General features: G+C 43.1%; 1 protein-coding gene across 1 annotated transcript in view; it reads right to left on the bottom strand.

Annotated features, from left to right (window-relative positions):
- The window catches only part of eys (eyes shut homolog), a 334,776-nt gene that overhangs the window by 173,788 nt on the left and 146,768 nt on the right, over positions 1 to 14,220 (bottom strand). The window contains exons 26-27 of the mRNA XM_072669909.1: positions 1,784 to 1,955; positions 196 to 274 (exon numbers count right to left, since the gene is read on the bottom strand). Of these exons, the coding sequence (XP_072526010.1) occupies positions 196 to 274; positions 1,784 to 1,955 (251 nt within the window). The remainder of the gene's footprint in view (positions 1 to 195; positions 275 to 1,783; positions 1,956 to 14,220) is intronic.

The raw sequence follows: 14,220 nt of genomic DNA, 5'->3' as shown, positions 1-14,220 counted from the left end.
TTACTATTATTAATGAATCAAATCCTTGAGAATCCCTCACATGCTATAGAAACTCTGCCTCCAAAGCCTTGACAAATGTGCCGTTTGAATGCAGGAGGACAGTAATAGGTAGCTATTATATAGCCAAATGCATTGCTAAACCCAAAGCCATTGTCCTGTACTTGGAAAACAAACCTCAGAGAGTATGAGACTTACATCAATATTAGTCTCGCATCTGAGGCCGCTCCATCCAATCTCACATTGACAGTCATACGCGTCGATCCCGTCCGAGCAGCTGGCATGAAGAAAGCTTTGGTTAATGCTCTTAGACAACTTCAAACTCACTCATTTTTATGCGACATGATTTATTAGAGGCGACTGCGCACACAGATGAGGCCACCAATCAAGAGCGCGGGCAGATGTCTATCTAGGCTTCACCTGCTCCCACGACGGGCTTTCAATAAAGTCTAGTAATTTTAGGAGATCTTTCCACAATCACCTGCAGTATTTGTGAGAGCGTATAGGCCTACAGTGCGACGAGAGCCCGTACTATGTACAGCGAACCATCTAGGGTCAAATGGGGTGAACTAGGGGCAGTGAGCACACATACACACACACACCCCCAGAGCGATGGGCAGCCAACTCCAGTGCCCCGGGTGCAGAGAGGATGATGGGCCTTGCTCAAGGGCACAAAAGTTGTGGGTATCGAACCCACAACCCTGTTATCAATAGCCCGGAGCTGTAACCGCTGAGCCACCACTGCCAGAGCAATGGGCAGCCAACTCCAGCGGCCAGGGTGCAGAGACGGTGATGGGCCTTGCTCAAGGGTACAACAGTGGCAGCTTGCCGAGGCTGGGTATCGAACCCACAACCCTGTTATCAATAGCCCGGAGCTGTAACCACTACTGAGACACCACTGCCCACTAAGGAAGTAAATGTTCACAGTTAAGCAATCTGATAGTGACCATGTACTGACCTCAGATACACTGTCAGCTCAGCACTCTGCCCTGACACCCATTCTGTAACGGTGATGGGCCTTGCTCAAGGGTACAACAGTGGCAGCTTGCCGAGCCTGGGTATCGAACCCACAACCCTGTTATAAACTTGGACACTCTGTGGCTGAGCTGCTCTCTGTGAGCTGTTCCTCCTAAACTCTTCCACTGTTCAATAATAACACCACTCACAGCTGATGGAGGAAGATCTAGGAGGGAAGGTCTAAATTTCACCAGCTGACTTGTTGGTGCAACGGTGTCTCCTATTACATACAGAACCACGCTGGAGTTCAGTGAGCTCTTCAGAACCTCCCGTTCTTTCACTGATGTGTGGAAGAAAGGCCGACTGCAGGACTAGGGGCTGGGTTTTATACACCTGTGGCAACGGGATTGAATAAAACACCCATTTAATGATTTCATTGTCCCAAAACTTTTGTCCATTCAGTGTACTAGAGCCACAGTGCTGTTGGGACATCCCGCTCGTTGTCTGGGTTTACTGAGAGAGCATCTGAAACACTTAGCATTAGAGGCATTAGCGCGTCTCAGTGAAGTCAAATGTTGAACTTGGCTGGAGACTCCAGGAGGCAGAAACAGGTGGTAATGACTAATTTCATCTTGTTTGCAGAGTGCTAGCAGACTGGCAAACAGCTAATTGAGACTGAGCTGACAGGGACTCGGGGCGTGTTTAATTGGTCCTGAAAAGCTCACGGGCTCCGTCGTTTGTGGCTGTGCTGTGATGGCCAATTAGAAGGCACTTCATCATGTGGCGGTGAAAACGCAGTGTTTGATAGGGTACAGACAAGCTCACGCACCTCCCGTGAACGCAGGGGCTCGAGGCACATTCGTCAATGTCACTGGTGCAGTCCAAGCCCATGAAGCCGTTGGAGCAGAGGCACTGATAGCCGTTAGGGCCGTCCACACACCTCCCGCCGTTGTGGCACGGACTGGAGATGCACTCGTCCACATTCAGCTCACACCGTGTACCTTTGGGGGAGTTAATCAGTTCATTAGCCAGTCTTTTCACCTTGGGTGCAATGAAGAGGTCGCATTTTGCATTTTTTAAAAAATTAAACAATAAAGTTTTAATAATTTTGAGCAATAAAATAAATAATAAATATAAAATATATATTTTTTGCTTGTTGGAAATTATATAATTTGAGCAATGCAACCATTAAAAATAAATAAATAAAAATTCATATAACTATATATATACAGTCATGCCCGAAAGTATTCATACCCCTGGCAAAGTTTGACTTAAATTTACTTTTATTTAACCAGAAGTTATATTTTTGCCTTGAAACGACACAGGCATCTCCCAGGAGATAACACGATGATGTACAAGAGGCATCATTGTGGGAAAAAGTATTTTCAGCTTTTATACACATTTGAACAAAAAGTGGCACGTCCAAAATTATTCATACCCTTTGAAAACTGTCACAGTATATGGGAAAATCCAAAGTTCTATACCATTCCAAATAGTCCAAGCTGTTTTAAAGCATCCTAATTACCCTGATTCATTGGGAACAGCTGTTTTAATCAACTCAACAGGAGAAAAACAGCAGCTCTCTGCAGTTGGCTAAGACAAAGGAGCTCACTAAGGACCTGCAGCTGTGCATTGTGGCCGCTCACAAGTCAGGAAAGGGCTATAAAGCCATATCAAAATGTTTTCAAGTTCCAGTGGCTACAGTGCAAAGTATTATTAAAAAATACAAGAAGTTCCGCACTGTGGAAAATCTCAGAAGATGTGTTCGGAAGCCAAAAGTGACACCTGTGCTGTCCAGGAGAATAGTGAGAGAGGTGAAGAAAAATCCAAGGATCACCACCAAGGCCATCCTGGTGAATCTGGACTCTGCTGGTGGCGACATCTCAAGGCAGACAGTTCAACGGACACTGCACACTGCTGGGTTCCACGGACGCAGGCCAAGGAGGACACCACTTCTCCAGAAAAGGCACACAAAAGCCCGCTCGACCTTTGCAAATGCTCGTCTGGACAAAGAAGAAGACTTCTGGTGTTCTGTTTTATGGTCAGATGAAACAAAAATTGAATTGTTTGGCCACAATGATGTGTGCACCATTTGGCGTGAAAAAGGAGAAGCCTTCAACCCTAAGAACACCATCCCCACTGTCAAACATGGTGGTGGGAACCTAATGTTTTGGGGGTGTTTTTCAGCCAATGGACCAGGGAACTTGATCGCAGTAAATGGCACCATGAAAAAAGAGCAATACATCAAGATTCTCAACAACAACATCAGGCAGTCTGCAGAGAAACTTGGCCTTGGGAACCGGTGGACATTTCAGCACGACAACGACCCAAAACACACAGCCAAAGTGGTGAAGAAATGGTTAGCAGACAAAAACATTAATGTTTTGCAGTGGCCCAGCCAGAGTCCTGACTTGAATCCAATTGAGAATCTGTGGAGGGAGCTAAAGATCAGGGTGATGGCAAGGAGACCCTCGAACCTGAAAGAGTTGGAGCTCATCACTAAAGATGAATGGGCAAAAATACCAGTGGAGACATGCAAAAAGCTGGTCAGCAATTACAGGAAGCGTTTGATTGCTGTAATAGCCAATAAAGGCTTTTCTATTAATTATTGAGAAGGGTATGAATAATTTTGGACATGCCACTTTTTGTTCAAATGTGTATAAAAGCTGAGAAATATTTTTTCCCACAATGATGCCTCTTGTACATCATCGGGTTATCTCCTGGGAGATGCCTGTGTCATTTCCAGGCAAAAATATAATTTCTGGTTAAATAAAAGTGAATTTAAGTCAAACTTTGACAGGGGTATGAATACTTTCGGGCATGACTGTATATATATATATATATAGCCAGTCTTTTCACCTTGGGTGCAATGAAAAGGTCGCATTTTGCAAGTTTTAATGATTTTGAGCAATAAAATAAATAAATAAAAATTAATATAAGATATATTTTGAAAAACGTTATACACATACATTTTTTACACATCATTTGCATGTTGGAAATAACTAATAACTATTAGTAATTTGAACAATAAAAAAACAACAACAAAAAAAACAAATATATATATATACACATAGCAAAATGCAACCTTTTCATTTCACCCACAAAATTACACACACACACTTTAACTGTATAACTGTATTTTTAGTTTTAGTAATGCACAGCAAACACTGTAACCACCCTGTTACGCTATTACTATTATTTAGTCTGTAACTAATGATGAGTAGAGAACCTACAGCACCTGAACGCTCACTGTCTCTCTTTGTAAACCAAACACTGATCGACTGAACTCCTGTTTTGCGGGAACTCATACTAACATAACAGGGATTCCATTATTTTAACCAAGGCTTTTGAATTTGAGACACAATTGACTGAATAAATACTGATTTAGTGTTTTTCACACTCCAATTACTGAGGAGTAGCATCTCAACTCAAATACATTTTTAATCTCTTATTTACTTAATTAACTCAAATGTATTAAACAATGCACCTGGTACTATGTAGAATGAATCAACTTCCAATGAATGAACCAAAATGCTGCCATTAAAAGTAATTCATGCATTTAGGTAGAATATATGCTCAATCATTTGCATAACAGGGTGGTAACAGTGTTTATTTTTGATTGTTATAACAAATAATGCAATTATTGGTGATTTTCAGAAAAACTCAAATATCTAAATAATGATGGTTATGATAATGAATAAAGACTAATATAGTAAATAAGTATTATGTCTAATGTCCAAGTCAGGCTTCAGTATACAATTAATTAGCAGTAAATTAGCAATTAATCTGATCAATAATTCAAATCAATTATTCATTAAAAAGGATTTGTTCTGCGGATGTATTAAATATTTGATACATATGTAATTAAATAAACATTTATGGGTTTATATGGTTTATAAACATCCAAGTAACAAATCAATAAGTCAATCTATCCAGCCATTTATTCTAATCAATGCACAGTCCATTCATTTATCATTGTTCTAATTAGTGTAAAACGTGATGCAGCATTTCTGCTCAACTAAGAACTAGACTGTGTGTAATAACAGAGTGTGGATAAGCATCTCAGCCTCAAATTTGAGCGCACTCAATGAATCAGGCTGTAGACGCCCAAACACAGTTTGACAAATCACCCCGATAAAAAGATAGCCATCGCCCCGCTGTAAACCGTGATACCAAAGAGCAAAGAGCCATACGTCTTCCTGCCGGGCCATTATACAAACACAACAGCAAGTCCATTTCCCAAGACTTACAACTCTCCACACAAAGCCAGGAGCTGATCGTTTATAGGGGCTCTAGAGTGGAGAACTGGGTTTATCTTAGGATGGGTGAATAATGAGAGATCAGTAGCTGGAAGAGACAAACGGTGAACCTCAAACACTGCTGTTCCTCCAACAAAAGAACAGCCAGCAGAACCAAAACAGAGCTGTAAAACAGGCCGATTCTGAAACCCCCAAAACTGTTACATCACAGTCTTGACCTATGTTTATATTTATACCCCCCAAAAAATACAAAAACATAATCCCCGCCCACTAAAGAATGCTCTAGTCTAGTCAAAGCTGGCAAAAAATTGTGTTGTTGATACTGGAGAGCAGCTCATCACCTGCAGACTCTCCTAATTATGGAATTATGGTTGCTACGGGAACCAGACCCAGGCTGATGCTAGCCTTCACCTTTCACCATCTCTTCTCTCCACTGTCCACTCCCTCAAAAACAAACTGGACCTAAACTCCCGTCAAAATGCAAAGCACTGTCTTTTTGATGACTATTTTTACCAGCAAGACTCAAAAGAGAGGCAAACCCAGAGAAGTGAAACGTGGGCAAGGCTAGAAGCTAACTGTCTACAATCTCTTCAGCTTGCCAACAGCACATCACACTGAGAGGACTCAAGGAGAGGACAGCAGCACTGTCCAGGAAGATGGATTAATTACAGTGTATTTGTCAAAGCTATGCTAACTTGAAGCCATTGCTAAAGCTATGCTATAGTATATTTACAATTACAGCATTTAACAGACGCTCTTCTCCAGAGCGACTTACAAAAGTGCTTCACTGTTTGCTCAAGAATAACCTCAGCTAGTTTGAATAGACTAAAAATTCATAGATACCTCTAAGCTACACAAGTCAATAAGAACACCATATAGGTTCCGTAAGCCAACGCTGGTGTTGTAAACCAGCCAATTAGAACAATTATGTAATTTTTACACAAGGAAAATAAGCGTGATTCATTCTGAAGCAATATAACAGGGTGGTAAATTGGCTTATATTAGATTATTACAGACTTTACAGGCTATTTATACATCAAAGAACAACTTCAAATACTCAATAAATGCCTTATCTGGCACCTTTAAAGCTACATGGAACCAGAGTGGTCCAGTGAACTAAGGCGCTGTCCCTATAACCACAGGGTCTCTGGTTCAATTCCCAGTATAGGGACCATGCCAGTGCTCAAAACATCTTATTTAGGGGCAGTGGTGCCTCAGCAGTTAGAGCGCTGGGCTATTGATAACAGGGTTGTGGGTTCGATTCCCGGGCTTGGCAAGCTGTTGGGCACTGTTGGGCCCTTGAGCAAGGCTCTTTACCCTCTCTGCTGCCCGGGCGCTGGAGTTGGCTGCCCACCGGGTGTGCCCATTTGGGTGTGTGTGTGTACTCACCTCCCCTAGTTCACTGGTGTGTGTGTGTGTGTGTTCACTACCACAGATGGGTCAAATGTTTAGGGGCATGAATTACTGTTGCGGATCCTGCAAGTAAAGCCATTCTGGTGTCTCTCCGTTATTGCTGGCGCTCTTTGTGGAGCATTTCTTATTTATTTGAATTATTTTGCCGTACATAGTACAGTGAAAAATATGAGCACCTTAAAAACCTAAAAAGAAATATATTAACCAGACTAGGACATTACAGTATAACAGGCCTAACAGTTTATATAGATATCATTCATAAAATGTTGGGTCTGGCTGCGTCCAGCACTGAAACCAAGGTCGTCACTGTTGGCACTGTTGGTCAGCAGCTATTAATTAAACATTTAATTCAGTTACTTCAGGCTACGAACAGCAAGCAGAACAAAGTTTGAGAAGATAGCAGCCAGACGTCCTAGCTGAAGACGTTTTTCTTTCGACCTATTCACTTCTTCCGAAGCCTCGAAGGCAGAAAAAAATAAATAAAGAAGGAAGAGGGAAAAATAACAATGAGGCAGATCATTAACATTTTATAATTAAAACGTTTCTCCCCATTGCCCGTTCACAGGAGGTGCTAATTCCCTCAATACTGACATGGTGGTTAAGTTGTAATGAATTTATTTCTGTCAGGCGAGCTGCCTACACAAACAATGATGATGGAGTGCTACGTTATCGACCGAGCATGAATTACTGCTGCGGATCCTAAATTAACCCATGAATGCGAGTAAAGCCATTCTGGTGTCTCTCCGTTATTGCTGGCGCTCCTTGCGGAGCCTCTCTTATTTATGTGAATTATTTATTTAAGTGAGCCCTTCATTACGTCGCTCCTTGCAGCCCAAAAAACAAACCCACCAATCAGCCATAACATTAAAACCGTAACATTGCGCAGATCCCTCTTGTGTCACCAAAACAGCTCTGGCCTGTCGGGGCCATGGACTCCACAAGACCTCTGAAGGTTTCCCATGTTATGTGGGCACCTTCAGATGTTAGCAAGTCCTCTAAGTTGTGAGGTGGAGCCTCCATGAGCAACAGTGAGCCTTCGTCTAGACAGTCGTCTGGAACATCAAGTCAAAATGTCTCAAAAGGTTCATTTGCTTGCCTAATTTTCCCTGCTTTAACACCTCCATCACCTTCAAGAACTGATTAAGGACTTGCTGCCTCACATATCCACACCCTGACATGTCGTATTGAAGCCAGATTTAATGATATCCATGTTACCTGGCAGTGGTTTTAATGTTCTGGCTTATTGGTGCATTCTTTTCTGTTTTTCTGTGCCTGGGATTTTACTTACAGCATTTGTGTGGTACGGATTACAGAGACTTCACACCCAGGCCCAGCCAAACAGGAGTGAATATACCAGGAACTCATGAGCTCCACTACAATGATCTAAATTAGGTGAGAGGCGGAGCCCAGGTGGAGCCCAGGCGGAGCCAGAGCTGGGAGAGGCAATATCAAGTCTCCCCAGCAGGGGGAAAGTGTTTATATTTTTATAAAGGAGGTCAAAACACTTCATAACTAGGCCTCACCGAACCGGAGCCTTTCTGCCAGGAGCTAATGAGCTTCACTACAATCAGGTATGAGCTGAATCTGGTGAGGGGCGGAGCCTAGGAGAAACCAGAGCTTCCAGAGTCAACACAGAGTCTCAAAAGCAGTTTGAAATATCAGTATTTTTACGTTGGTATTCCAGAGAGTTCACAACTAGGCCTAGCCAAGCCCTCATGGATAAGAGTAACACATCCAGCGTAATGGCCTTATAACTATGTATATACCCGAACTCCTCTGGGGGAGTAGACTGGTGGTAAATACAAATTTCTAGGTCTTTGAGAATTTAGTTAGGCCGATTTACAGCCATGAGGAGTCGTAAAGCCATGTCCAGCCAGACAAACGATCATTTCATGCCATTGCTGGTTAATTAAGGGTGCAGAGTGTTCTTTCAGTATGCCTCCATCTCCAAGTGGACGAACCCTGCCCATTATGTTGCCCTAAACAATAACTAATTTACTGATTAATTTAATCCCAATTTAATTTATCAACAAATCTTTCAACAAATCTGGAAACTTCAGTCCTGGTGAGTTATCTGTTGGCTAGCAACTGTTCCAGGTTCTGCTCTTTCAGTGCTGTATCAGCATCAACATCAACAGTTCTCTGGCCTTTAACATTAGAACGGTTGAGTTTAGCATCATTAACTGACCTGAGATGAGGGGTTTGGACCAGATATGCATGTGTTAACTGGTCAGGTCTCACAGTTTACCATTTTCCTCCTCTCTGAGGATGGCCTAAACCCACACGTCCCTTCTCGTAAACCACACAGCAGCTTTTAGGCTTGGTGACACCAGTGCTTCCAATTCGTCAGCAGCACTATGACTGGGTCTGCTTTCACCCAAAAGGGGGCGTGGCATGTGGTTGCTCTCATTCCTACCTATAAGCTAATGAGCTCCACTACAATCAGATATGATCTGAATCAGATCGAGCTGAGAGGCGGAGCCGCAGCTGGGAGCGGCAATACCGGGTCTCCCCAACAAGGGGAGACAATGTGACAATCATTTGAAGTATCGGTTAAATCTAAACGTTTGATGATTCCTTTTAAGTTTTATTATTTATTTTATTATTTTTAATCACAGCTAGGCCTAGACAAGCAGGAGCTCTTGGGGGATTCCCAATACGAAGTACCCCAAGTTGGGTCTGGTGTTCCTGGTACTTCCGTCTTGGCAAGTTCGACCCGTGAGCACAAACTCCTGAAGACTAGAGGGCGCTGTACAGTAATTTTGCAATGGGCACAGCATCGTGGTGAGTAACGCATTCTGGGATATTTGGCTGTGCCAAATCCACACAGGTCACGACCTGCTGCATCCTCGATGACACGGCCGGAGCGAGAACACACCCGGGGATTCGGACCGTACTTGGCTAGATGTGGACCTTTGAGTAGAGCAGTACTTGGGCTTCAACTTCTGACTGGTTCTCAAGAACACGGGGACTCGAGTACTGACAGAATCGGCCCTTATATGATTAGCTCCGCTCCGCCCCTCAGCTCGACCTGAGTCAATACCTGGTTTCGCCAACAGGGGACCGTTTGAAATGAAAATATCTGTTAAATATCTGTTAAATCATTAATTACATTTTTAAAGCAAATTTATCCTGATTCTGAATTTTATGTTGATGAATATGGTAAAATATAAAGGATAAGGAGTCAATTCAACATATTAAAACAAGCTAATCTTTAATTGGCCAATAAAAATGTATAATGTGATCTTTTAACTGAATTTGTCTGCTGTGTTATTGAGCCACAATAAAAAAACACATGTTTTTGTTGCAATTACAGCAGCAACTGTGACTGTAAGGGTTAATGCGCTTATAAGAACCCCTTCAAATCAGCACTTCCTTGACAGAAGTGATAAATAATGCGTCTTGACATCTGGCTTTGCGGAAAGTGAGAGGCGAGGCAGGGGAGAGATTACGGAGCAGTTATGTTTAATCCGAATGTTAGCTTTCTTAAGGGATCGCGCAGCATTCATCTAAGAAAGTAGGAAAAACCACATAATCTCCTTCCCCTAGCCTCAATTACTCCTCTCTGCAGGAACTTCCTAAATCCACAGTGTATTATCAGATTTGCCGTCCCAGAGAGAGTGCGGCACGAAAGAAAGAGAGGAGGGGAAAAAAAAGAAAGTGAAGAAAGGGAAGGAGGACGAGTGGGAATATAGCATCAGAGATACTACAGCTCTATCATTATAGGACGGAGGCATTCAGTCCTCTATCAGGCGCTCTGTATAATCTGAACCAGGAGCATCTGGCTCTATTCAAACTGGGTTATTATTTGCACTGGAAGTCGCCTCGGAGGTAAGTCTACATTACGCTGAAAAGAGAGGCCTGAGCACGGAGCCGCCGGCCTCGGCCTATTGAAAGAAGGCCCATTGTCACACTTTTATTGTAGTGCATACATTCCCAGCGCCGCACGCGACAGCCATGACAACACTGAAAGTAGCGTTTACTGCAGAGTGTAGAAACATACAGATAACCCAAATCTTCATTCTCGTTCCAGCCACACAGAAACGCAGCTCGCAGCTCCAACGGATAAAAATGGAGCAATCTTCATACCTGAAGAGCGTCAAGAATAATGCTTCCACAGGAAGCAGGAGCCTTCCATTTGGAAATGGGGTTGCGGAGCTTCACAGTGTCCTACTCAGCTATTCATCAGCAGCATTTCAATTAGGGTTAAAATTAGGATCTAGGACTAAGCTAGAAGTAAGAGCTGCTGATCTCCTCAGTAAATCACTAATATTAGAATAAACAGAAAGTGGTGGTGGTTCTCCTCCATTAGATGAACATCTCCAAAGTTCTCCTCTCTCATGGAGTCTAGTATTATTTAGAGTTCTCCTCAGATCAACACCTGGTTTGGTGGTAAATCAGGGCTTAATGATGGTAAATCAGGTGAGCTGATGCTGCTGCTGCTGCTGCTGCTGCTGATGGAGTTGAACACATCCTCCACGCTGTGCTGGCTGGACTGGGGAAGGGGCATCCAGGAGAAACCTGGAGGAACCGAGCTCTGTTCTTCAGACTAGCTCACCGTGAGACAAGATCTCACTACTTTCTTTCTTCAGAATGAGAAGCTCTTGTTTCTCCTTTTTACTGGATTTATGTTCAGCTGCTTTATCTGTTCTGATGAGATCTGGAGCTTCTACAGTAGAACCTCTCTCACTGCTGAGAGACATGACTTAGAATAATGGGATTAGGGGCCTAAAACTAGGTGGATTTGGTGTTTTTTTTAGCAGCTTGGTTTTCATGGATGTACTGAACCGACTGATGATGAAACTTTAAGGAAAAATGGAACTTTCTACAATATGATCCCATTAATAATGGGCTGTAGGATCTCCATAGCGTTTACTGTAGGCCGTGGAAATACAGCAGCACAGCAGTACAGCGGCACAGGTGCAGTCATGGCCCTAAGTGGCCCGACCGACACCGGGGGGTAGCAGAATATTGAGTTTTGTCGCACGCACTTTCTTCATTCTCTTTTTTCCCTTTTTGCGGCAGTGTCGCATGTTTTATTAGGGCAAATATTTCCCGTGAAGCTCTGGTCGGGTGAGCCGATCCAAAATATATCCTCTGGCCGCTCTCTCCGGGGACACGTCTCTCTTGCCTCAGATGAGCTGAGAGCGAGGGGGGAAAAAGTAATGACTTGTACGAGCTTGAACAGGGGGCCTAATAATAAAAGCTGCTTCTTGGGGAATTGGGGCTGGTGTGTCAGGTTGAGCCTCTCTCAGGAGTGCCTATACCTCTGAGAGTGTTTTTTTTCCCCTCCTTGTGGAAAAGGATAAATTGATGATGCAGTGCTGAGGACAAATGAAATTAATCTTGGGCTCAGGCTGACAGCGGTCAAGATTAGGTGGTCTCAACTATAAAAAGCGTCGATATCCGTCTGTGCTCGCTGAAAAGGAAGGAAATAAGCCAAAGGCATGAAGTAAGTAACAATACTAGCGGAGACGGAATAGCGAAAGGAAGGGGACTGGTTAACTGGACGCAGCATAACAAGTGGTACTGAGTTTTATTGGGGGGGGGGTGCTTGTATGCACTGAAGATGTAGATGTGAGTGAGGGCTCTAATTCTGGTGGTTAAACAGTTGTGAGGCTTGTGTGTTCTTTCCATTAAGGCACCTGGCAAGGATGTGAGAAGCATGGTCCCTACAGGCTGGGCGAGTGTGTGTGTGTGTGTGTTAGGGATGTTTAATCCTATGAAGCTTCAATTTATCATTTAGTTATTATCTTAATGCAGTGCAAACTACTGTAAATTATTTGCCAAATATGAGGTTTCGCGCATCTCGTGGCGTCCCACAGGGTTCAATTTTGGGGCCTATGAAGATGATATTAATTAATATTAATTATGACTGTACTGTTAGGAGAGTGATGAATCTGTGGGCCTACCTACAGGGTCTACAGGGGTTAAAGACATTGACCAACAAGGACATTGTTTTTTTTTTCTTATCTGTGAGAACCAAGCTGGATGGGTGTGGCCTAAAGACGCAATGGCTGGTATTTACAAAGCACTGAAATGCTGCACACTTGAAGGAAAGTGGACCACTGGTCCACATTTTCTAAATTTTCTTTCTAACATTTGTGATGTCATTTATATTTGGATTTGAAATGAGGAAATGATTGAAGTTTTAGCTTTAATTCAATGCTTTTACCCAAACTATTTATGGTTTAGGAATTACAGACATTTTTCTTATTCAAGTAATTGGATAATTGATTAACAAGCTCTTTCATGGCCTGTTCTCTCATTAATTCATGACAAATCGGCCCCTTTATTTTAGCAAGGCTCATCAACAATTGAGGCCAAATTTGAATTTACACTTAATTTCTTCATAAGAAGGGATGCAGGCGAGCTCCACAACATCAAAAGACGAAAACAATTAAAGTAAATGGGCTCATAATTCTTGCCATGTAAGGAAAACTCCCTTTACAACATCCAATTAAGTCAACAGCGCTCTCGATGAGGTGGTCGTATCATTGACATAGTCCAACAAACAGCAGACTACAAAAATACAGAGATTTATTTAAAGATGCAAACCACTGGCATTCCCACAGACTGGTGGAAAACACCTTAAAAACCTTGATCAGTTCTGGAACAAGATTTTTTAGATGGACAAAAGCAGGATTAACTGGATTATGGAGAAGGAAAGCAATACCACCTCACCTGTCAAACATGATGGAGGTACTATTATTGCATGGACATGTATGGCTGCTATTGAGCCTAATGCCCCATGAAACGATGCTACACTCGTTTCTAATGACCCCCCACCCCCCACCCCACCAGGCCCTGCCAACCCTGAAATTGTAATAATAATGTTTGACAACAGCAGCATAAAAACCTGAAATGGGCTTTTTGGTTGATGTGTACATATTTGCACCAATGTTGAGACGGAGGCTCTGAATATTTTGCATTTAATATTTTTGCCAAACAATAAAATGAAAAATATTCATTTTTTTAATAATTTAAATATTACCACTACTGTTCCTACCACTACTACTACTGCTACCACCACCACTGCTACCACCACTACTGTTCCTACCACTACTACTACCACCGCTACCACTACTACCACCACCACCACCACTACCACCACCACCGCTACCACCACCACCGCTACCACCACCACCGCTACCACCACCACCGCTACCACTACTGCCACTACTGCCCCCACTACTGCTACCACTACTACCCCCACTACTGCTACCACCACCACCGCTACTACTACTACCACGACCACCACCACCACTACTACTACCCCACTACTGCTACCACCACCACTACTACTACTATCACCACCACTACTACTACCCCCCCACTACTGCTACCACCACCACCGCTACCACCACTACTACCGCTACCACTACTACAACTGCTACCATTACTACAGCTGCTACTACTACCACTACCACCATTATTGCTACCACTACTTACTACTACTACCAGCACCACCACTACTACCACCAACACTACTGCTGCTGCTACAACCACCACCACTACTACTACCACCACCACCACTACTACCACCACCGCTACTACTGCTGCTACCACCACCGCTACTACCACCACTACTGCT

Source organism: Salminus brasiliensis, chromosome 24 (genome assembly GCF_030463535.1).
Source record: "Salminus brasiliensis chromosome 24, fSalBra1.hap2, whole genome shotgun sequence".
Classification (NCBI taxonomy): Eukaryota; Metazoa; Chordata; class Actinopteri; order Characiformes; family Bryconidae; genus Salminus; species Salminus brasiliensis.
The sequence above is the reverse complement of the archived record's forward strand: the minus strand, read 5'-3'. Positions and strand labels throughout refer to the sequence as shown.